The 22,115-nt window shown below is 35.8% G+C and overlaps 1 protein-coding gene across 5 annotated transcripts in view; it reads left to right on the top strand.

Annotated features, from left to right (window-relative positions):
• Nucleotides 1–22,115, top strand: part of RPS6KA6 (ribosomal protein S6 kinase A6) — a 40,040-nt gene that overhangs the window by 4,503 nt on the left and 13,422 nt on the right. For 4 of the 5 annotated variants that reach the window (XM_052673095.1, XM_052673098.1, XM_052673097.1 and 1 more), the window contains exons 2-14: nt 4,135–4,194; nt 7,512–7,628; nt 10,673–10,754; nt 11,421–11,501; nt 12,438–12,517; nt 15,267–15,373; nt 15,633–15,670; nt 16,694–16,836; nt 17,608–17,678; nt 18,694–18,782; nt 19,260–19,324; nt 21,231–21,333; nt 21,832–21,956. In XM_052673095.1, the coding sequence (XP_052529055.1) occupies nt 4,135–4,194; nt 7,512–7,628; nt 10,673–10,754; nt 11,421–11,501; nt 12,438–12,517; nt 15,267–15,373; nt 15,633–15,670; nt 16,694–16,836; nt 17,608–17,678; nt 18,694–18,782; nt 19,260–19,324; nt 21,231–21,333; nt 21,832–21,956 (1,161 nt within the window). Of the gene's footprint in view, nt 1–4,134; nt 4,195–7,511; nt 7,629–10,672; nt 10,755–11,420; nt 11,502–12,437; nt 12,518–15,207; nt 15,243–15,266; nt 15,374–15,632; nt 15,671–16,693; nt 16,837–17,607; nt 17,679–18,693; nt 18,783–19,259; nt 19,325–21,230; nt 21,334–21,831; nt 21,957–22,115 lie in introns of all 5 variants that reach the window. The other variant, XM_052673096.1, reaches the window with a different exon arrangement.

Below are 22,115 nucleotides of genomic sequence, written 5' to 3'. Positions count from 1 at the left end.
ATACGTGTACGGCAAGGATGCCTAGTGTTAAAATATAAACAAAAACCTATAATAATAATATCTACTGCATTGGGAAGTTGTGGATGTCTTATAGTAAGTCCTTTAAGCTTCAGTTCCTAAAGTTTTTAGACAATGCTTAAAATCAGTATTAAAACTATCTGCTTGAGTGTACATAAAAGCCCAAAATTTCTTAGTTCAGACTAATGAAATGACAGTTTGCTGCTAATTAAATTAACAATGCAAACTCTTTGCAGATGTAATTCAAAATAAGAGAAGAACAAATGCGGTCATCTTAACACTTTTTTTCCTAAGTCATTTTTTTTCAAAGCCTTCAGAATAAGGGGCTTGTAATGGAGCTTGCTCTCTTAACATCTTGGCACAAGCATTTCAGGAAATACTTCTGTGACTCGGGAGGTGAAGTGTGTCCTGTGCCATACTGTTTTTCATTGCAGTGAGGTGCTTTTGGTGACCATTTATCTGGCCTGAATTTACAGGCGTCGCAAACCATGATACATTCAGCATGTAAACAGTTAAAATGTCCTCAGTGTGAAAGCATTATATTTAGTTAGATAGTTCAGATCTTTGGTAATTCTGAGATTCCTCTGCTCTGCCACAATTGTCTGAGGGAAAGCATGTGCAATACTATGCAAACCTATTACTAGTCCTCAGAAGTTTAGATATTCTCCTGAGGTAATATGGTGTAGTTCCAACAAGTCATGAGACCCATTGCATTAAATTAGAAGGCAGGTTACACTGAGCTAACTCAGAGAGAAATCTGCACTACAGCATTGGGTCTCAGCCTGCACCTCTGGTAAGCTTCTTACCTGCCACCTTGTCTGACCTCAGCTTTGTTTTCATCTTTTTATGTAGTGACTTCTGTTAATCTTTATACTGATCAACAGTGTGGAGTATTTAGTTTTGAAAGTTTCTATTTGGAAAGCGTTGATGTTGTTTGCCTCAGTGTCTGAGTTTAGTTTGTATCTTAGTGCAAGTTAATCTTCAAAATGCTTGGCTAATTGTAGAAGTTCAGAAGTAGTGAACAGTAAAACGATTCAAGGATGAAAGTGTCTTTCAGAAAACTGGTACTTGTTTCCTTTCGTCTGGTCTCTATGAATAGAGAGTGTTTTCTAATTCTCAGTAATAAAGTCAATTTCTGTGTTCATAGATGTTCAGAAAGTAATTGCACATTTAAAAGTTTAAATAGATCTGTCCTTTATATGTTTGTTTATAAATATTTGAGTTTAAATCACTAAAGGAGATCTTGGCTCAAGAAGCAGAATTTTGCACTTTTTTCTGTAAAGGTGGGAACTGAGTGTGAATTACTTTTTTTCTTTTTGTAGAATGTGAGGCAGTGAAATCTTCTAGTTACTGAAATCTGACCAATAGAAGTAATTAGGCAGAGTGGTAATATTTTGATTTTTGTCATCAAATGCTTTTTAACTGAACAACTAGCAAGTTTGTGATTTCTTTAAACTACTAGCCCTTGGGTTGTGATATGATAGGCACGTTTAGTTTTTTCTCCTTTAAATGATGACCAGGATTCACAAACAAATAAGCCAGAAGTATAGTTGTCTGTGTGTCTGTCAGGCAGTGAAAGTAGATTGATGTGCTTGAATATAAAATTCTTTGGACTCAAGGTTGGCGGGCATCCCAGTATTTGTAATTGTAGAGAGAATGGCTGGGGGGGGAGGGGGAAGCAACAATGAAGGGGGAAAGTGTACGATAGGAAATTATTAATTAACATTGACATTTGATTATCTGCCATAAAAATCCAGTAACTTACTGTATTTGATTTGCCGTAATGTTGAAAGGATGCTTGCATGGCAAGCTCAGAAACTAAGCAGATCAAATAGCATACGGGTTTTTGATTCATAAGCTTGTTCCAGCAGCGATAGTGAGATTATCTGGAGTTAAGCCTCTGTTTCCATTGTGTATCTGCAGTCCTGGTGGCCAATAATATTGGTTCCAGAGCTTAAATTTAAGTAACAAAACTTGGAAAATCTTTATCTTATTTAAAGAGTCAAAACGCATAGTAAATGAAGTGCAGGTCTGAGTGAGGAGTTGTCATGTTTCTGAATACCTAGAGTAGAGTCCCTTTTCCTTGCTGTTTTTTGGACAACTTTGATGGGCTTCATGTTAGTTTACACTCAAATCTATTCTATGAAAATTGTGAAAATAAATGAGATAGCACTGAGGCATTTGAAATGAGATTGGCATTTGTATCTGGTCTGAACTTTTGCATCTTGCAATTAATTAATTCATTACTAAGTATAGTGGGTGTTCCTTTCTTTCCAAGTATCTAACCAAAAGAAGGCATGCAAAAAGAAGTTATGCAGCACAAGAAATGCATTGGCTTCTGTAGTGTGTGCAAGGTTTCTGCTTCAGATGTAGTGGGTTTGTGAATCCCCTGGGAGAATCGAGGGGCGATGCATGATGCATATACATGACCAACAAGTGCTAAATATGCCAGCTCTTGTTTAAGCAGATGGATCTTCTGTTATATACTCATCTGGATTTGTAGTTAATGTGAATAGTGTGTGTTATTTATGGTTAAAATAAATGGAAATACAAAGAAGAGCTGGAGTAACCAAAGCCTCATACTATGACCTCTGATTACTTTTGTCAGTGAGAATACAGTCTAAAAATAAGTGCTAGCATCTTGATACAGAAGTTGGAGATCTAGTGTATCAAAGTCATTAATTTAGGACTCTAAAGGCTCTCAAAGGTGTTGAGGTCAAATTTAGGCTCTCAAAGCCGTATTTGAAATGAAGAGCCCTTCTGGGAGGAGCAGTGCAAGTAGTTGAGGATATGCTTAGATGACACAATCACAGCAGCATAAACCTGTCCTTTCAGCCCGACTCGTCTGTCAGGTTTTCTGTTCTGTTCTTAAACAGGCATGGTCTGTACAGTGTTTTGAGATTCTTTGCAATTCTGTGTCTTATCCATCCACATATTAGAAGTTATACTGTATTTTGGCATCTTAGGCATGTATTTTACATAAATTCAGAAGTACAGGATAAATCTGTCATCACCTGGTCAAGAACTTACTTGCTTCAACTCCTGTTGTCAAGAAAAAGGTAGTTTCGAGTTTGTGTGTCTGATTTCTATTTAGTATTTTCTTATGTGGGATCTGTGCCACATGAAGGTAGTTGTGCTGAGCATTTAGCATAAACAAATCAGCAATTATCACTAGCAAAATCCATAGCTGGCTTCACCTATTTTTATCAGGTATTTCCAGTTTGTAATTAATACTTCAGGTGCTAGAACAAAGCATGTCCTTTGAGTTTTATATTTTTTTCAGTTGTTGAACACCATCAAATTCTTTGTTGCTTAAGAAGACCTTAAGCTCAAGAACTCAATTTATAAATTAAACTTTTTTTTATTGGTGATTGAAGTGGGGGCATTGTGATTATTCCCATTTAAGACCATGTCACTTATTTGCTTCTCTCCAGAGGCATATTGTACCTTTTGCCTCTTGAAGGTATTATTTTGGTAATCAATCAACCAATATTTTAGTATACAGATCTGCAGTTTGTGAAGTACTCCACCGGAGTTTGAATACCTTGTTTGCTAGGTATTTAAATCATCTTTGCTGCTACATTTTTAGAGGAATCAATTTTTTTTTTAATTACAGAAATAGGTAATGAAATATTTTTTTTCTGCGAAGTAAAAATTCTGTGGTGCTCATTCCGTTCCACCCTCTCTAGTGCATGTCCTCGCTCCTTAAAATTGCTTCTGCTGGTTTTTTTTCTGTTTAAACTGGAACTTAATTTTCAGCAGCAGACTGCAGGAGTTTAGAAATGCATGTGAAAAGCATCTGCAACATAGATTTTGTGCAGAATAGAAGATTTTGTGTTAGCATCATCTTGTATGAATGGTATCTGCAGTTCTTAGAGAAGGAGTTCTAAACTAATTCAAATTAAATACCACTGAAGTGACACCTACAAAGGGATCTATAAAAAGTAGTAGTTCTTGTTTAACACTAAAGTTTTAAATTAAAGAACGGAGACCAGCAAATTTCACGTGTTCTAAAATGTAAACTAGTCACATTAACTGTTTTTGTTTTTTTTTCCAAAAGTATTTCATCTTACTGTATTTTTCTTCTTCCTCTATCTCTCTCCTTTCCCTCTCCAGCTAAATGGCCTTAAAATGGCAGACGAGCCTATGGAAGAAGGTGAACCATATTCCTACCATGTAAGTATATTTGATAGATGTTCAGCTTAAACACTTGTTAGCATAACTTTCTTTTGAAGAGAAACATATATGTTGTCTGCTCTGTGGGTTTGGAACTTGTCATTTTATTTGACCAGATGTGAAGAGATTCTGTCTCTAAGATTTTGAAAATCAGCATTTGTGTGGGGGCCTAAATGGCTTGTTTGAGAAAGCTGGCAATGTGAGGCAGTGCTTTGTGGAAGGCAGTTCCTCTGTACTGAAGTGAACATTTACAGAGCATTTACAAGCTCAGGAAATATTCAGTCCAACCTTGAACCTTTTATACACTGTGTTTAGTGCTGCTCTTGCTATGGAAGAACAGATAATGGTGTGTTTCTTGCAATGTGGTTGCTAACGTTTATTTTGAAGATAGCAATTCATTTTTGTAACAATATGTTCATTTCACATTTATGTAGAAATATACTGGCTAATCCTTGTTTAGCAGGACTTCTGGCCAGTGCCTCAGTAACTTGCATTTTCAGGAGATGCTGAGGATCATTGTTCTTTGCATGGGAAAACTGCCATTTTTGAGCATACTCACCTTGATATTTTTAAACAGGATTATCGAAGAAGGTATCAAGTAAATCTTGCACGTTGCTTTGTATTGCAGCAATATATTTTCAATTAAATGATTTAGGGAATAAACTTGGAGATAGGAAACAAACAAGCATCACGTTTCTGGTATGGAGTAAGCAAATAAACCTTCTGCCTGGTCATCATCTTTCACATAGCAGAGAAAGATGAGCAGTGGGCTGTGTGTCAGTCTTTCACTGCACATGAACCAAAAGGATGTTGCTGAGCTTGTTTGTTAGGTGCTTGGAGCTACATACCAGTCAAGCTGTAACTAATAAGATGGCAGAAAGCCATAACTGATTGTGGCATTTCTTTCAGCGCTTTGTCTTCTGTGTAAGCTGCTGGGAATAGATACCTCTTTTGCAAGGCAGCTCACAGAGGACAGGTACCTGAAACTGCAGATTTGCTACTTGAGCAGCAGAGCACATCAGAACTGAATTTGCAGTTGACAGAGACCAAACTAGAAGTGGAAGTGAAACTGGCTTGTATATTTGTTCAACTCTTTATCTGCTCATTTGCTATTAATGATGCAGAGATCTTTTTAAAGATCTCAATCATGTCAATTTCTAGGGATTTAATGATAAATAGCTAAATAGTATAATAACTAAAATAGTATAGACATCCTTCATAAAGGCAAAACTACTATAAAAATCATCTTACACATCTCAAGTTAGTCTTTATTTGCATTGAAAACATTTTTCTCCTCAGTCACATTTAGAAATACTGTGCCCACAGCAACCAAATGTGACATCACAGGCTAATGACTGGAGGTGGGTGATAAATGAAAGAATAGAGGAACTCTTAAATTTCTTTTCTCATGCGGAAGTTCATGGTATTAAGCAATACAAATTGAGATGTTGAGGTAAAAAGACTTCTGAGTAGAGTTCACATGCTTCATAGAAAGAACTAGCAGTTAATATTCTTGTTCAGCCTGGTGTATAACAGAGGAACCGCTGCTTTCTGTCATCAGGCGACACAAACTGCTAGTATTTTTCCCTGCCGTATGTCCAAGGTTGTGGGTTATTTAAAAAAAATCTTTAATCTTGCTGCACAGTCAGCAAAATGGATGAATGGATAGAATAAAGTTGGGATGTATGCACTGTAACATCAGTGTATGTCAGCTGTTTTTGTTTTTGTTTTTTTTTTTGTGTGAAGTAAGAGGAAGTAAAGTAGCTTAGAGTGTTAATTTGAGAGTTCGCTTTGTTATGCAGCAGTGCCTTTTGCTGACACCTACCTGTGCCTGGGAAGCAGGCCTTTTCCCTGATAGTGTGAAACAAGGACTGCTGGGGAGGGGAAAGGACTCTAGCAATAGCACTGCACTATGGTTTGTGAATTTACAAGGACATTGCCCATACTTTTTCTCATTGAAGGAAATGCATCCACATTTGGATGTTCAGATTTCTGCCTGGATCTTATGTATCACGTGACCTAGAGAATTGCATCTTGATATGTTTCAGTCTGATAATGTTGATTGTAAGCTTTCATGCATGGTCTTAAGCTGCAGGCCTTCCTGTAGCCAATCATAGAAAGATGTTGTTTGTTAAAGCAGTCATTTGAAGTTCTCTGTCCGGTGGCATCCTCACTGAAGGAAAGCAATGCGCTGTAGATTGGGGGGGGGTGTTTATTTCTTTTTTCTCCCCTGGTCTGCCTTTACTTAAAAGATTTTAAGGTGAAGAAAAGGTAACTAATAATTTCTTGGATACCTTCAAGACATGAAAGTACTACTGTTTCTCTGTTTGTGGGATTTTCTCTTGCAATTGGGTTTTTGCTGCACGTGAGATGTATTGGTGTTTTTGTAGGACCAAGAGGTACTCTTGTGCCCCTTCTGCTTGCAAGCTCAGGTTGCTGTTGCAGACTTTGGCATATAATTTGAAGGGTGCTTATTTTGACATCTCAGTTGTTTGGCTTCCAGAAACTTCTTAGACCATAAGTTTTACAGAGCTGCAATACCTATTTTCATCCTGGGTGATTGTCTCTTCATGTTTGTAGCTGCTATGCCTTACTTTGCTAAAGACTAAGGCAGCAGAGAAAAGGTCAACAGAACGCTAAATCTGTCCCTACCTCTCAGCATTGCCCTCAGCTTTCTGAGGGAGGATGCCACACAGAAGCTTTTCCATGAGCCCTGTACCTTAGAGAGCACTTCATCTGTTGAGAATCCTTTCATCTGTACGTGAGAATACATGATTCATGTATTATTTATGCTCTTCAAACAACATGGAGTCCTTTAGCTAGAGTAGTGGATGACCATATTTATTACTTGCTGCTGCAAAAAGCAATAATTATGTAAAATGACGAAATTCAATTTAGCTTTCATTAAGACTATTTCAGGAAAGGAAAGGATGGGAAGAGCAATCGCTGGGAAAATGAAAGGCAGCTAAAGCAAAGGTAAAGCACAGAAGGATCATCTCAGGCTCAGTTTAAAAATCTGTGCATTTATTCTTTTCATGTAGGAAAACTCATGTTGCTCTAGTTGTAACATCTATGACTAGAGGATTCAGCTGCTATTCGACTGGGTGAGAATTTGATTTCAGTTTAGAAATTTTAAACTTGCATTTTTTTCAGAAAGTATAGATGGAAGCCTTCCCATTTGAATGGCTTTCTTTTAGGCCTTATTACAACTTCAAATATTTTAATAAAAGAAAAGCAAGCATTTACTTGCAGTTCTAATAAGAGTTGATTAATTTAGGACTTTTCATTGTTGTGTCTTGTTTACTTTGAAATAATAGGATGAAGGAAGTGTGAAAGAGATTCCCATTACCCATCATGTGAAAGAAGGATGTGAGAAAGCAGATCCAGCACAGTTTGAACTACTAAAGGTCCTTGGTCAGGGATCGTTTGGAAAGGTAAGACAACAAATCTTGTTCTCATCTGATGCCCACTTTGAAACCAGCTTTGTCTTGTTAGTGGTAATGCTGGTAGGAGTGTATGTTACTAGAAAAGAAAGAATCTTTCTCCAGACCTGTCCAGACTTTGAACCTGGGAAGAATGAGATCAAGTACAGTTCTTGAGGAAGAATGACAGTGCTATAGCTGAGTCACTGATAATATTTGAAACGAAACTGACAAAGCGCATATTTTTCCAGTCTGAAGGTGTAAAGGGAGCACTATTTATAGCAGGACATCCTATCTTGTCAGATCCAGATAGGCAACAGCATCAGTCTCTAGGCAGAAGGACAAGTAGCAAATCCGTAGGAAGTCTGCCTTGAAAAGTTATGGCTTGCTTTGACTGAGCCACAGACATGCCTCTGTTCATCTCAACTGATGTCTGCAGCTACATGGAAGCTATGACACCATAGCAAAAGATTTTAGCACTTGGTTTGCAGGCTAAGGGGTGTTTTTTATGCAACGGCTCTGAGGCGTTCTGTTTGCCCAGCACCATGGTTATTTGAAATAAAGTCATGCTATCTTCAGCTGTCTTGGGGCTCTTGTGTGGTGTGGACTGGATTTAATCTGTTCAGTGGTCTTATGTTCTCTGTAGTTCTAATTGATGCTTGGGAGGCACTAGTGGGTGCAAGAAGCATTGATGGACATGTACCAAATAGCTTCACTAAAAGATAAATCATCTCTGTACAAGTGTAAATGTTTGGTTCTTCCAGAAATGAGAAGGCTGTATTGATGTAGATACAGAGGAATGATTGTGGGAATTTGGAACTTGAACTGAAGTAACAATAAAGTAAATAACCTTGGAGGTGTTTCATTTTCTTTATTTTGCTGTATTTGTCAAGAGACCTTCAGTTACAGGCACTATGTGAGAAGTTATTTAAATAGATTATAGAAGAAATGTGGCAATTTTCCTACTGTAATTTTTTGTAATGTACTTCTTGCTGTTACATTGCAGACATGAAATTAAAAGTGGCTCAAATGCTAATTTGAAACACTAGTTACACTATTAATCCTATTATATAAATAGCTAATTTATTTTAAAACCAGACTTTTAAACTAGATTTCTGCAACGCTTGTAAATTGTATTTTCTTCTTTGGAAAAATACATAAAGATGATTGCTCTTCTGCTGGTTTTGTTTTTTGTTTTTGTCTTGTGGCAAGAACAAACCTCTGAGTTGCGTGAGAGGTGAAAAGTAATTCAAATAATTAGGAAGGTGTCCTTTGAATAAGTAAGAGGTTAGAAAATAGCCTTTAAAGTAGTTTCTTAATATTTCTTAAGCTGTCAAACATTTCTTTACTTGAGAGAGTTGGTATATTCAAATCCCTCCTGTGCTTTGACTCTTTAGACATTGTGGCTCCATGCTCTTATTCCTCTGAACTTGACATCCAAGCTATCTCAGGGTTCAGCACATTTGGTACCAGACATCCTATCCCTGACTCGGGGAGTTTCTCATTTTACAGTTCTCAGAGTTCTGATAGCTTTAGGAATGCTCTTGCTCAGAACCTGGTGAGCTTGGTGAGATGTCTGTTTGGAAGCTTTTTAAAGCCTGGCAGTAGTTGGTTCAGGAACCAGTTTTAAGAACCAGGTGGTTATTGTCACGTTTCAGAACAGGACTAGTTTTATCTAGTGTTTGTTGCTTTCTGTTTAGAAGAGAAACCAATGAAGATAGGTGCCTGCTGCCTTGGCGATACGTGGTTTCTCTCTGCAGTTCATACCTCCCAGGCCTTTTCTTTCGGATTCAGCAAACACAAGGCTTATTTCCTCTGGCCCAGTGTACTGCTACAGCATCTGAAACGAAGGATTAAACCTCATGTCTCTTACCGAGCTTCTCAGTTCAACTTCTGATAATGTTCTGAGACTTCAGTGTCCAGTCTGCTGAAGATGGTCTTTGATTAGCTTATGCGCATTGCTTTGTGCAACATGTCTGTTTTAACTTGCACTTTACAGTTGGACAGGCAGCCATTGCACCTCTGTGAGATGTGGGATTAGGTGAATTTGTCTGTGAATTAAATGGTGCTGAAGGAATTTTCACAACGGCATCTATTTTAGGTCCTTATTAGCTAGTATTTGCAACTAGAACATGAATTCCTTACGTGATCAGAAACTGCTAGATATTAAGCATTAGAATATTTGTTCAGGCTTATTGATGTTTTAATTTGTAATGTATTGTGAGTATAGTAATCTTATCTGATGTTTGAGTTACTGCCTTGACTATTTGAGCATCAATATGGAGCAGTGCTGTAGATCAATCATTAGGCAAAACATTAATAAAAGCTTGATAACCAGGAAATATGATATGACTTCTTATTTCAGGCTCTCAGTAGAAAAAAACCATTTGTTCCAGCCCTACATGACTTCGTCAGTTATGTAGACAGTGTATGAGATTCTGATACCAGAATGAGCTTACAAGCGCGTCTCTTAATAATTTCCATGGACTTGGATCTCAAGTCTTAAGCCTCAAAAATCTTAGACTAAGTAATGGCAGACCAGATAGTCCTGCTATAGTTGTTTTCAAGGAAGTAAGAAAACCTCATGCTATCCAGGTATTCTATTTGATAAACATCTACTGGCTATAGGAAAGAATGTACTATTGAAGAAAGGTCTGTGTGCTTAAAAGAACTTGGTAGTGTATGTGCCTTTAACTTGACCAAGGTAGTGCAATTTTGTCTTTTCCTTAGAAGTGAATGCTTAGGGAAGAATACCAAAAGTTGTCTGAAAGTAGTAAGAGGCCTGCAAATGCTTTGTGATAGTTTTGTAGTTGCTTATCAATCTTGCTTACGCAAAAGGTCTTGTTGCAAATGTTTCATCTTTTCATTTTGTGGTGTTCTTGAGGAGTGGGATGGTGGCTAGGGATATGTTCTCTGTTCTCTGTCAGTACTGATGAAGTTAAAAGTAAGTGTTTTTTTTTTAAAAAAAAAAAAAAGAGAGAGAGAAAAGTTTGATTTTAATATACATGTAAAATATTTCAAGTTGTGATTTTTAAAGGCAATGTTTATATTACTAGGTCTTCCTTGTAAGGAAAATAATTGGTCCTGATGCTGGACAACTTTATGCAATGAAAGTATTGAAAAAAGCTTCTTTAAAAGGTTTGTCTGTTTTATTTAAACTTCATAAAGTTGGTTTTAAATGTGTCTTAAAAAATAGTTCTTTGATAAAATACTTAAGAACAAAAATGTGAGCTCAAATCTGACCAGATGGCTTAATTATGTAGTAAAATGTCCTTTTTTCAGATTTTCAAACTGTATTATGTAATTCTGCTTAGTTTTGGTGGTTTTTTTTTTTTTTTTTTTTTGTATTAGTGAACTGAGTAAGCGAGCTTAAACATTCAAGTTAAACTCTATTCTGGCTGAAATTTAAGTCATTAATTTTCATAGGTGCCCTAGTGAGGTAACTTAGAGATTTGTGGCTTTCAGGAGGTACTTTAATGGAGGCAATCCCAAACAAATAGGATGCGTTAGTACTTGAAGGGGGATAAAGTAATCTTAACAGGTGGAACATATGTATTTAGTACAAATAGTTCAGAAGTTAAACTTAGTTAAAACAGGAAGCTGAGACAGGTAAGGAAGAAAAGTCAGTTTTGATGTCTGAAAACATGTTCCATGGAAGACTTAAAAGTTAGATATGCTAGGTAACAATGCTTTGTGCTGTTAAAAAGGTATAAGTATTTTGGACAGTAAAGATGTTCCAGATTTCTGTTCTGTTTGTATTACACCTATTAAATTTTGTTACTGGTGCTCTTTTTTTTTCCTCAGTTCGGGATAGAGTTCGTACGAAAATGGAGAGAGATATATTAGTAGAAGTAAATCACCCATTTATCGTCAAACTGCACTATGGTTGGTATTTTGCTTCAATTTTTTCATTACTTCAAGTGGTTTTAGCAACCTTAAGTAGCAAGGCTGAGAAAAGAACGTGTGTGTGTGTGTGAATATGTATTGTGGTTTAACCCAGTGAATTGCTTAAAAAATAAAATAAAATAATAAAAAAAACCAAACAAACAAAAGCACCAAAACTTTAAAAGCAAAAAGAACAAACAAAGCAATTAAGTTGTGCATCAATTGCTCACCACCTGGTGACTAGTGCCCAACTAGTCCCTAAGCAATGGCAGCCCCCCTCTTGGCCAATTCCCCCAGTCTTACTATTCAGCATGACTCCATGTGCCATGGAATATCGCTTTGGCCAGTTCAGGTTAGCTGTTCTAGCTCTATGCCCTCCCAACTCCTTCTGCCCTCAGAGAATCCTTGCCTGTAGGGCCACATGAAAAGCTGGAACACCCTTGGCCTGTGCAAGCACTGCTCGGCAGCAGCTAAACAGAAATGCATTGTCAACTTTATTTTCATCCTAAATCAGTAACACGACACTAGGAAGAAAATTAACTCTATCGCAGGTGAAACAAGAGCCTTATTAAATTTTCAATAAGGTACTTTTGAAAATTCTTCTTAAGAGTTCTGCAGAGACTTCTACATTTGAGTTAGACCAAAACAGCCATTAACGTACTTAGTTTCCCTGTTTGGCAAAGGAGAAATTAAACAATATTGTTTTAACAATCTCTTATGACTAAGATTGTGTTCTTGTGAAGAAGCAAGCAAGGAGTCATTGATTAAAATTAAGCCTTGATTAGCAACTTATGTAAATTTCATGTTGGTTACTGAATTGTCAGCTCCAAAACAAAAGCATTGTTTCATCAAAGTCTCCTTGTTGTAAAAACATTCAGGTTTGTTTGGTAGATCACCTTCGTCACACACAACTGTTGATTTTTATTTTTTTGAAAGCCTTTCAGACTGAAGGGAAGCTATATTTAATATTGGATTTTCTCAGGGGAGGAGATGTATTCACGCGATTATCCAAAGAGGTAAGTACCTACAATTTTATCTTAATTCAGTCTTATAGAAGTTGCCTTTGACAGTATTAGGGTTCTTTTTTTTTTTTTTTTTTTTTTCCTTGCTGGTTGCCCTCATTATTCTGGTCACGGTCAAGTTTTGAAGAACTTTGTTGGATTTTCCTTGCATATTGCAGAATAACAAGCTGTAACCTTAAATGTTTATTAGCTAGCAGCCTGAGCTTTTCTCTGGTATCTACAAGGGCCAGTTCTTTTGTCTAAAAATGTTTTGTTGCTTGGAAACCCAACTGAAGTAAGTTAAAATTCAACAAGCAGTTATATAGTTCTTGTGCTTGTAGTCAGTGTAGATGTTCCTTGAAACCTGCATCTCTAAGAGATTTCTTCTGCATTGTGAAATAAATCTCAGTTTAATCTCTCAAAGTTTGAGCATTTTTGAAGGCACTCCTCTGCCATCTAACTTTGGCACATAACTGGAGCTATAACTTATCATTTATGTTGCTTTCTTGGGAGAGAGTTACGGAGGAGGAAATGTGACACAGCCTGCCTCTTCCTTAGATTTGTCATAAAGTATTTTTTGTATTGTATGTATTTGTATTACCATATTTAAGATTTCTTTCTACAAACCATTTATAAAGCTCTGAATCTTTAATGGAAAATTTTCCAACAGCTTTGCATTTAAAGAGCTTTTCCAGCATTTTTAAAAAATGTAAATATGGAAGAAGTTATCCACTTTTTCCTCATTTAGGAAAGTATCTATCTGATTTGTTTTCTTTAATGGCATAGAGGTGGAGGTGGTTGTATCCTCAGTACCTAAATCCATGAACTCCTCTACCCTCTTCCTATTTGAAAAAAAAAAAAAATAAATCAAGTTTTACTAAATGTAATTTTTTTATTTTTTTATTTTTTTAAGAAAATTGACCTTGGTAGAACATTGATCATCTCTAAGAAATGAGCTCTATTAATTTACAGTTCTAAAAATAAAGATTATAAACTCTGTTAAGGGAATAGACATACTGTAGAAAGGATTATTGGAACTCTAGGTAGGAAAGGGGTCTGTCTCTGCTTTGACATAGACTGTGATTATAGAGGATGTTCTAGTAGAGTATGAAGAACTGTTCTTCTGCACTAACACAGCTAGGATTACTGACTATACTTTAATTAAGGGATGCAAGTTTATCTGTAATAAAGATAACTAGACGGCTGAATCAGCTGTGTACTCCCCTCAGGTATAAAGAATTAATGATTGTGAGGTTATTCTTACTAACTTTATGCTTTTTTGAGGACTTCAATTACGTGTTAAGATAGCTTCTAAATGTTTGCTATATCTATGTGTAAGAGGAAATGGGGCCTGTTTTCTGTTATGAGGAAAGGATGTTTTCAAAAATGCCTGTAATGCAAAGACAGATACATACAAATGTAAATTCCCCACAGCATTTCATACTTTCTATATGAGGATTATTTTAAGTTAATTGGGTTTAGTATGAGGTTATTAAAATGCTTTTGTTGGTGTTCTAAGTTCTAATGCGGGTATGGGAGTTTCAACTGTGGAAATTAAATGAGTAGTTAATGAGGTTTTCGTTGGTAAAATTTAATGACATTGACTTGCATTATATTTAATTTAACGCAAAGTAGTTTTTAAATGAAATTATTATTCCAAGGCTGTGGATTACCACTTAGCATTGTTATATTTTGAGATTTGCATTTTGACTGTTCCAAAGAATAATGTTATCTTTCCTTTTTGGATACAAATGAAAGAGTCAACATTGCTCTTAAAAAAAAAAAAAAAAGTGAAATTTCTTGTGTGCTGTTTTTGTCATGTAACAACTTTATCATTCATACAATATGAATAACCGACACTGGAAATTGGAAACATTGCTAGTGCAACAGATTATTTATTGTGCAATTCAAAGTACTGACCAGTGTACTACTAAATCAGTAAGTCCAATGACTGTAATATTAAGTCTTATTACTTACTGTGCAGTTGAGATGGCTATTTTTGTTGCTAGTTCTTTTGAGAAATAGAGAATAGTTGACTTAATTTTTGGAATTGAATTTGAGGTTTTAAGCTTGAAGATTATTAGTTTATCTCATAATATCTAGAACTTGACAAAAGCCAAAGCAGACACAGTTATTGTATATGAAAATTAGTAACAACCTGCTGAGTGTTTTGGACAGAAAAAAAGCATCTTTATAAAATGTTGGGTATGCAAGTTCAGTTGGTTGTTCAGTGTCTTGGTAGGGCCTTTTAAATTTTAAGATGGGATTAGGCTCTTCAGATCCTACTGCTAATTTTCTCATCCATTATTTTCACAAGATGTTTTACTTTACATCTAACTTTTTTCTGAATGCTTTTAATGGCAGTTGAGACACCTGGTGATAAAGGCAGAAAAATGGCTGCTTATATAAAAACTTAGGATGCAGTGGTAGGCAACTGTGTAGGATTGTGGCTGAAGGAATCCTAGAGGTCAGTAATACCAAATACAACAATTAAGTTAATTACCTTGAAAATTAGCCAATGCTCCGTGGTAACTGCAGTTATTTTTAAATATTGCAGATAGTTCTTTTACTTGATGGTTATCATGATGATTAGTGTGTGTTATCATATAATATCTGTTAGGTAAATTTCTGAATTATCATTTTATAAGTTACTGCTAAATCTTGTTTTGAAGTTAAGGCAGATAGGAGAATTTTTTTTTTTTTAGATTGCAGTTTTAAAAATTGAAGACAAGATCAGAAGGTAAATCTATACAGTTCTTATTAGGTTATGTTTACAGAGGAAGATGTGAAATTCTACCTCGCAGAACTGGCCCTTGCTTTGGATCACCTTCACAGCTTGGGAATTGTATACAGGGACCTGAAGCCAGAAAAGTAAAGTAAAATGTATTTTACCATTCTTACGTGTATTTTGCTTGTTTGCTTTGCGTTTTCTGCTATCGTAATGTAAAAATTTGAAAATATTTTGGTAATTTTTTTAAAATAAAATACATCTGTAACTTAAATGTAATATTGACTTGTTAATTTAATGATGGATGTTGGAGGAGCTAAAAATTATGAACTACTACATTTTAAATGTTACATGAAATATTTCTGTTTATGTCTATTGGTGAATGTGAATTTTAATTTTCAGCATTTTGCTTGATGAAGCAGGACATATCAAGCTAACAGGTAGGTAACATTTATTAGTACAGCACTTTCTGTGTGTGTGTGTGTGTGTGTGTGTGTGTGTGTGTAAGCTTAATTAAGAACCCAAGAGATGTATAAGTAATAAATGAGGCCAGTCTGGTTAAAAGTTGCTGGTGGAGACTTTATTCCTTTTTGTGCTCTTGGTGTAAAAAGGCTTTTATTGTTAACATGTTTTGGGCTTATCACTATTTAAAAAAAATAAATACATAAAATAAAATAAAAAAAAATAGAAATTGCAGTAATGTGCTTTTCAAGGAACAATGGAAATATATTATCTGGAACTGAAGGATTTGAATATATGGAAAATATAAATGACTATGCATTTCTAAATATACTGTTTCACTTTAAATGTAATAAATTTCATTTTATGTTTTGGTCTGTAGATACTGCTGTTAGATTCTGAGTGAAAAAAACTTTAAATTCTCAAAGACTTAATGGTGATGGAAAATTATAAAAGGCAACATTTTTAAAATTCTACACAATATACTTAAATTCAATCTTAATTCTTCCTTTTGAAAGCAAAGACTCATTAGGAATTCTTTCCCTCTTCAGAGAAGGGAACGCTGAGAGCCTTGTCTTGAGAACTGAACTAACGTCAGGGACTTTTTCCATCATTCAGTAATACAGTCTACCTTCTACAAAATGCGTTTATTTGTAATATTTTTGTGTATGAATTAAGCAGGTAGTAACTAGGAAGTGAAAATTTCTGTTTATTGTAAGGCTCTTAGTATGTAATGTTCAAAATACTGAGTTACTAATATTTTGAGTGGTAACACTGATGGCTAATCACTACTTTATAGAATGTCTCTGGCACATGGTAAACTAAATTTCTGATGTCTCTGGATATCTGCAGTGTCTTGTTTCATGAAGGATTAGGATAATGACACAATGTTCTTATAAGCAAGCAAACAATCTGTCAACACTTTTGTTTTGATAAGCTATTTACAGTATTGCTTTCTCTTAAAGTTCTTTACTGGCTGTGTTCTTGTAATGCTGTTGTTGTAGATTTTGGACTCAGCAAAGAATCAGTAGATCAAGAGAAGAAGGCCTATTCTTTCTGTGGTACTGTAGAATACATGGCACCGGAAGTAGTAAACAGGCGTGGGCACAACCAGAGTGCTGACTGGTGGTCCTTTGGTGTTCTTATGGTACTGTATGCTTTGCTGCTTACCTGGCTTAAGGGTCATAAATATGCTGCCGATGTTTGAAATGAATGAAGTAATGCCTAGAATAGATTCGTCCAGATTCAAGGAAGCTTAAGTGGGGGAGAGAGAAGTTGACAACTGAAGAGCTACTGAAATAGAAATTAATTTGAATAAAACTTTATAGCTGCACAGCACTGTAAGGAGTACTTGCTAGGAACCAAAAATCATGTACACGGTCCATTTAGTTGCTCAACAATTGTCGTAGTGTGAAACTTCAGTTTGTGTATTTATTCTCCATGCTACTTAAAAGCATAGAGTAAAAATGGATTATTAATTGTGTTTTTGTAAGAGTAGTGCCTAGCAGGCTAATTGTAGTGCAGCAGAGCAGTGAGCCGGTAATGCACTTACGTGTTTGCTGTAATGTGTTAGAGCATCAGTGTGAAATATACGCATTGGCATTAAAAGTACTGTTTTAGAACTTGTTCTTGCTGCTTTCATGGTACAGCAACATCTGAAGTAAGGTTACAGAAGGCATTTTGTTACTCTACTTAAAGTAGCTTATGTAAGATATTCCAACATTATTGTTACCATATGCTTGCCACTATCATGTAAACTGCTGATTAAAAGCAATTTTGAGATTTACAGATTTTTTTAAATATCTTTAAAAGTTCATGCCAGTTTTCCTAATGTAGCAATGAGAAGAGTACACTACTTAGCACTTGAAGCGTCTGGGGGGAAAAAGTGTTGATTTAGATTAACATTTGTTCTTTTCAGTTTGAAATGCTTACTGGTACACTACCATTTCAAGGTAAAGATCGAAATGAAACTATGAATATGATACTGAAGTAAGTATATTTTATTACACTTTTTGAATTTCTAAAGAGTAATTTAAGCACATGTAACAGCTCTTGTTTGAGAGTATTAAAACTGGAACAGAAACATAAGCTCCCTGCACCCTCATGCACACGGAAATAAGGTTTAGATCCTAGATATGGAAATGCTGCTGAGTATCTGCAGGAATTAAAATCATAGGGATGAACTTTTATTTTCACTGTAGGATGTAATGAAACATAATAATAGTACAGTGTATTAGAACAGCATTACTTGCCACTTCTAGTCTTATATATTGCTACTGTTACAGAATTCCTTGTTTTGTAAGCAGCAGTTAATCAGGTGTTTCTTTATGTACGTATATATATGTACGGGGCACTTATGTGTTCACATTTTCATTTTACATTACCTCAGTTGCCACTTAAGTTGTCTAACAGGACTAACTGGGTAAGCTGGTAACTTCTAAGGGAAGCTGTTAGGCAAACGTTCTCACCTTTGTTTGTGCTTAGTTAACAAAGAATTTCCTTTGGACCACATGCAGAGCCTTGGGCCTTTTGAGGGGGTGATAGTTAAGAAAGGGATGAAGGAGCAGCTCTGTTAACATGGTAGTTTGCATTTGTAGTGTTGCTTACTGTGAAAGGTTCACAGTCACTTCAGGGGCTAATAGCTAGTCAAGTGATTTGGAATTCGAGTCTCTTCAAACCTTATGTCTAGTTTGGTGACAACATACTGGTGACTTGAAGATATTTTTGAACTGCTTACATGTTCCAAGACAATTGTTTTACTTAGTTCTAGCATAAAACTTGTTTAGGGGGCTTGGAGAGAGTAGTATTTATTTTTAGTGTGTTTTTGTTTGCTTTTGGTAACCATTGATGTATAAGGTGAAAGTGAAAAGCTAATGAGTTAAATGTGTATACAGTGCAAGAATTTAGAATAAATCCTTAATGCATCATATAATGCAGTGAAGCCTGTAACCACTCTTCTCACTACGATAAATTTTGTTTTCTTACTTTTTCTGTTTTCCTCTAGAGCAAAACTCGGTATGCCTCAGTTCCTCAGCCCTGAAGCACAAAGTCTTCTGAGGATGTTATTTAAAAGGAACCCATCAAATAGATTAGGTGGGTCAACTTGTTTGGATCATTGAAATGAAAGTCAGTGGGCTGAGTTTGTTACTTAAGGAAAACAGCTGCTGGGGATTTTTCAAGCTTTGGTGTTGATGATCAGTAAAATTTGACTTCTGGTCCATTTCTTGGCAGCTTAGGTCATGAGTTCTTGCATCTGACTAATGAATGATTATTTTCTTGAACCGGTGACTCTTTTAGCATTGAGAATAAAACTGACCGAGTATTGACATTCTGTATTTGTGGGCTTTGTTTATTCTCATGTACCTCATCAGGGAGGCAAATATGCTTAGTGAAGTATTTTGTATCCTTGAAATATTTCTGATTTTTAGCAGTTCTTCCTATGGAAAAAAAAAAAAAACCCTTACACAAGACTAAAAAAGCAAAACAAACAACTGAGCATCTTTTCATGTAATTTTGTTCAAAGACTTCACCCAAAAAAGAGTTTTTTAATTGAGTATTTTCTTTGTTCAGGAGCCGGTTCAGATGGAGTTGAAGAAATCAAGAGGCATCCTTTTTTTTCTACTGTCGACTGGAATGTAAGTACAAAATGATCTGAATTATAGACATAATAAATATCTGAATAAAAGATAACACAAAATTATCTTTCAATTTGTGTATGTGTTATAGCTTACAGGTATTTGTATCTGAATAGGATACAGTAAATACTGCAGTACTGCTGACTGTTAACATTCAGGCTTCTGCTGTAATCTTGGCTGGATCTGGAGCTGTAGTGTTTATGGTATTCAGTAATTAATTATAAAGTGGGCATTTAATTGTTCAGTAATTAAAGTTGCAACATTCTGAATTTTAAACTGTCTCTTACAACATCTGTACTTGGTAGAGAGGGTGTTGGCATTCACTGTGTGCAAGAATCATTCTCTGGAATAAGTGTCCATCCAGTTGAAGCACGTCTCATGCCTTCTGTGCCAGGCACGGAACCTCACTGTGACTGTCGTTTTCTTTGGTTTGACTGTAGTTAGCTGTAGCACACTGCGGTCTGACTAGTCATATTCCACGCAGTTGAAGTATTGATTGTGGTGCTCTGAGTTGATCAGATTACTGTCTTGAGTTCATGGCTGCTTTCTTATGTTTTTATCACCTTGATGTGATGCCTTTTTTAGATGTGTTGCCCAGAAACATTCGCAACAAGTGAAGCTACTCTGTAAACACTCCTTTACTATAATGCCTTTGAAAGGGTAGATGGAACAGTAGCTGTGCTGACTAGGCTACCTGCAATGCTAGTCAATACTGTGCTTAACTGTTTTAAAGCCTATTGTCATTGTCCTTCTCTTTTATTTACTTCTGAGAAGTTGGCTTTCTAGCTGTGCTTATGCAGCATCTCCATGGAGAGTCCAGATTAGCAAGCAGAGTTTTAAGTAATGGGAGTATTGTATGTGAATGTACTTAGTGAGAGAAGGCTGTTTTAATATGGTCTTAAGTTAGCTAGTGTTTTTTGGAGAGGGCTGAGCTGGAAATAAACACAAGCAAGCAAATTCAAAAACTCTGCTGTTCTAACTCTTGTATTTATTTGGCTATGGTGGTATTGATGAACACTTCTGTGTTTTATTTCATTTTCTTTGGGATGAGTACAGGTCTCTCTTTCTTGTATATTCCTGGTTTTGGCTGGGGGAAGTACGTTCGTTACTGAAATATTACCTGCAGAGAGGTCTGACAGTGCAAGACAAATGCCAAGAAAAAAACGTTCTCAGAACTTCCTGAGCCTCGCATGGGGTTTTGACATCATTTAATGTGAAATTTTCTGTAACTGTAAACTAGACTTACATTGCTGGTTTGTTATCCTTTGGCAAAGCATTTTTTCTAAAGCCTATTGAGTGAACAAGAAGAAGATGAGGAGCCTTTTCTTTCTCTCATTTAGGCTTAGTTGAGTAGGTCAGGAAAAACCTGGAATAGTTGCTTTGGGAATTGGCAGTACCTTGCTAAAAGGAATATATCTGTCACTTGTCAGAGCTGCTTCTATTCTGGGTCCAAGACAAAAGCAAAGACTGTATCCCACATCTTTCCAGTTTGGATATTTTGGGATGGTAGCAACTGTGTGAAATGGCAATGAACTAGATCTGAGATGAAGATGGAAGATGCGCTGTGACCGTTCATCTGAATAAGCGAGAGAAGTAGGGGATAAGCGGCAGCCTGCTGCCCTAGTTTGAAAAATGCAGACTTGGTAGACAAAACAGATTCAGAAGAGCAAGAAAAGAAGTATTGTTTGACTTGCTGAGTAATGTTTCCATAATGTTTCAAACTGAAGACGTATAAATATAACTTCATTTTTGCATGTGTACGTGCTTTTTCTGATTACTGTATTATTCACTCTTTCAGAAAACTGTTCTAATACAAGGTGATGCTTGAGTTGCCTTTAGCTTGGTGAAATTACAGCAACCAAAGTTTCATTTACTCTTAATTATGACTTTTGTCATCCTACTACAGAAACTGTTCAGAAGAGAAATTCAACCCCCGTTTAAACCTGCTTCTGGAAAACCAGAAGATACCTTTTGTTTTGATCCAGAATTCACAGCAAAAACACCAAAAGGTAAATATGCGTCTACTGTTTTTTAAGTTGGTGAGTGTTATGGGTTTATAGGGGTCAAATAAAATTTTTTAATGTGGTGTGTGCTAAATTAGGAGATTGGAGCTGGTGAGATGAATTTCATGATGTAAAATAAAAGTAAACTCAATACCTTCTTAAGTCACTGTAGCATTTATTATTAACATAGTATTTTTTTTTTTTGTTCTTTCCTTTAATTACTGTTTCTCTAGATGTGATGACAAGGAAGGTGGAAGGCAAGACCAGCTCTGTTATAATGAGAATAGCTGTTAATTTCATCTTAAATGTGTCCAGGCTTCCCTTTCCTTTAGTTTGCTGAAAGAAAGGAAAAAAGACAAAAACCAAGGCAGATAACAGGATAGGAGTCTTATTCAATGCATAGTGCTACTTTTGTTTTCCTTTCCTCAATCTTTCTCCTAACATGCAAACAGTCAAAAGTAGCTTTAATTTTTAGTCCTGCTAATCAAATGTGTATGCAACTAGATTCTCCAGGAGTTCCACCTAGTGCGAATGCACATCAGCTCTTTAAAGGATTTAGTTTTGTTGCAACAACTACTGTAGAAGATCATAAAATATCACCACTCACCAACATACTGCCAATAGTACAGGTAAAATTTTTTTTTTTGTAAACTTTTTTCAAATTCCAGAACCTAACATTTGCAGTCTGTTATTTTATGTTGTGGAGTCTATTATAAAATATTCTGTTGAATCATTTTAATAATGCCTATTTTAACTCCAGAATTGGGGATGTGGGGAGGAGAATCTTT

Source organism: Tympanuchus pallidicinctus, unplaced genomic scaffold (assembly GCF_026119805.1).
Source record: "Tympanuchus pallidicinctus isolate F22 unplaced genomic scaffold, pur_lepc_1.0 scaffold13, whole genome shotgun sequence".
Classification (NCBI taxonomy): Eukaryota; Metazoa; Chordata; class Aves; order Galliformes; family Phasianidae; genus Tympanuchus; species Tympanuchus pallidicinctus.
This window is presented reverse-complemented; position numbering and strand designations above follow the sequence as displayed.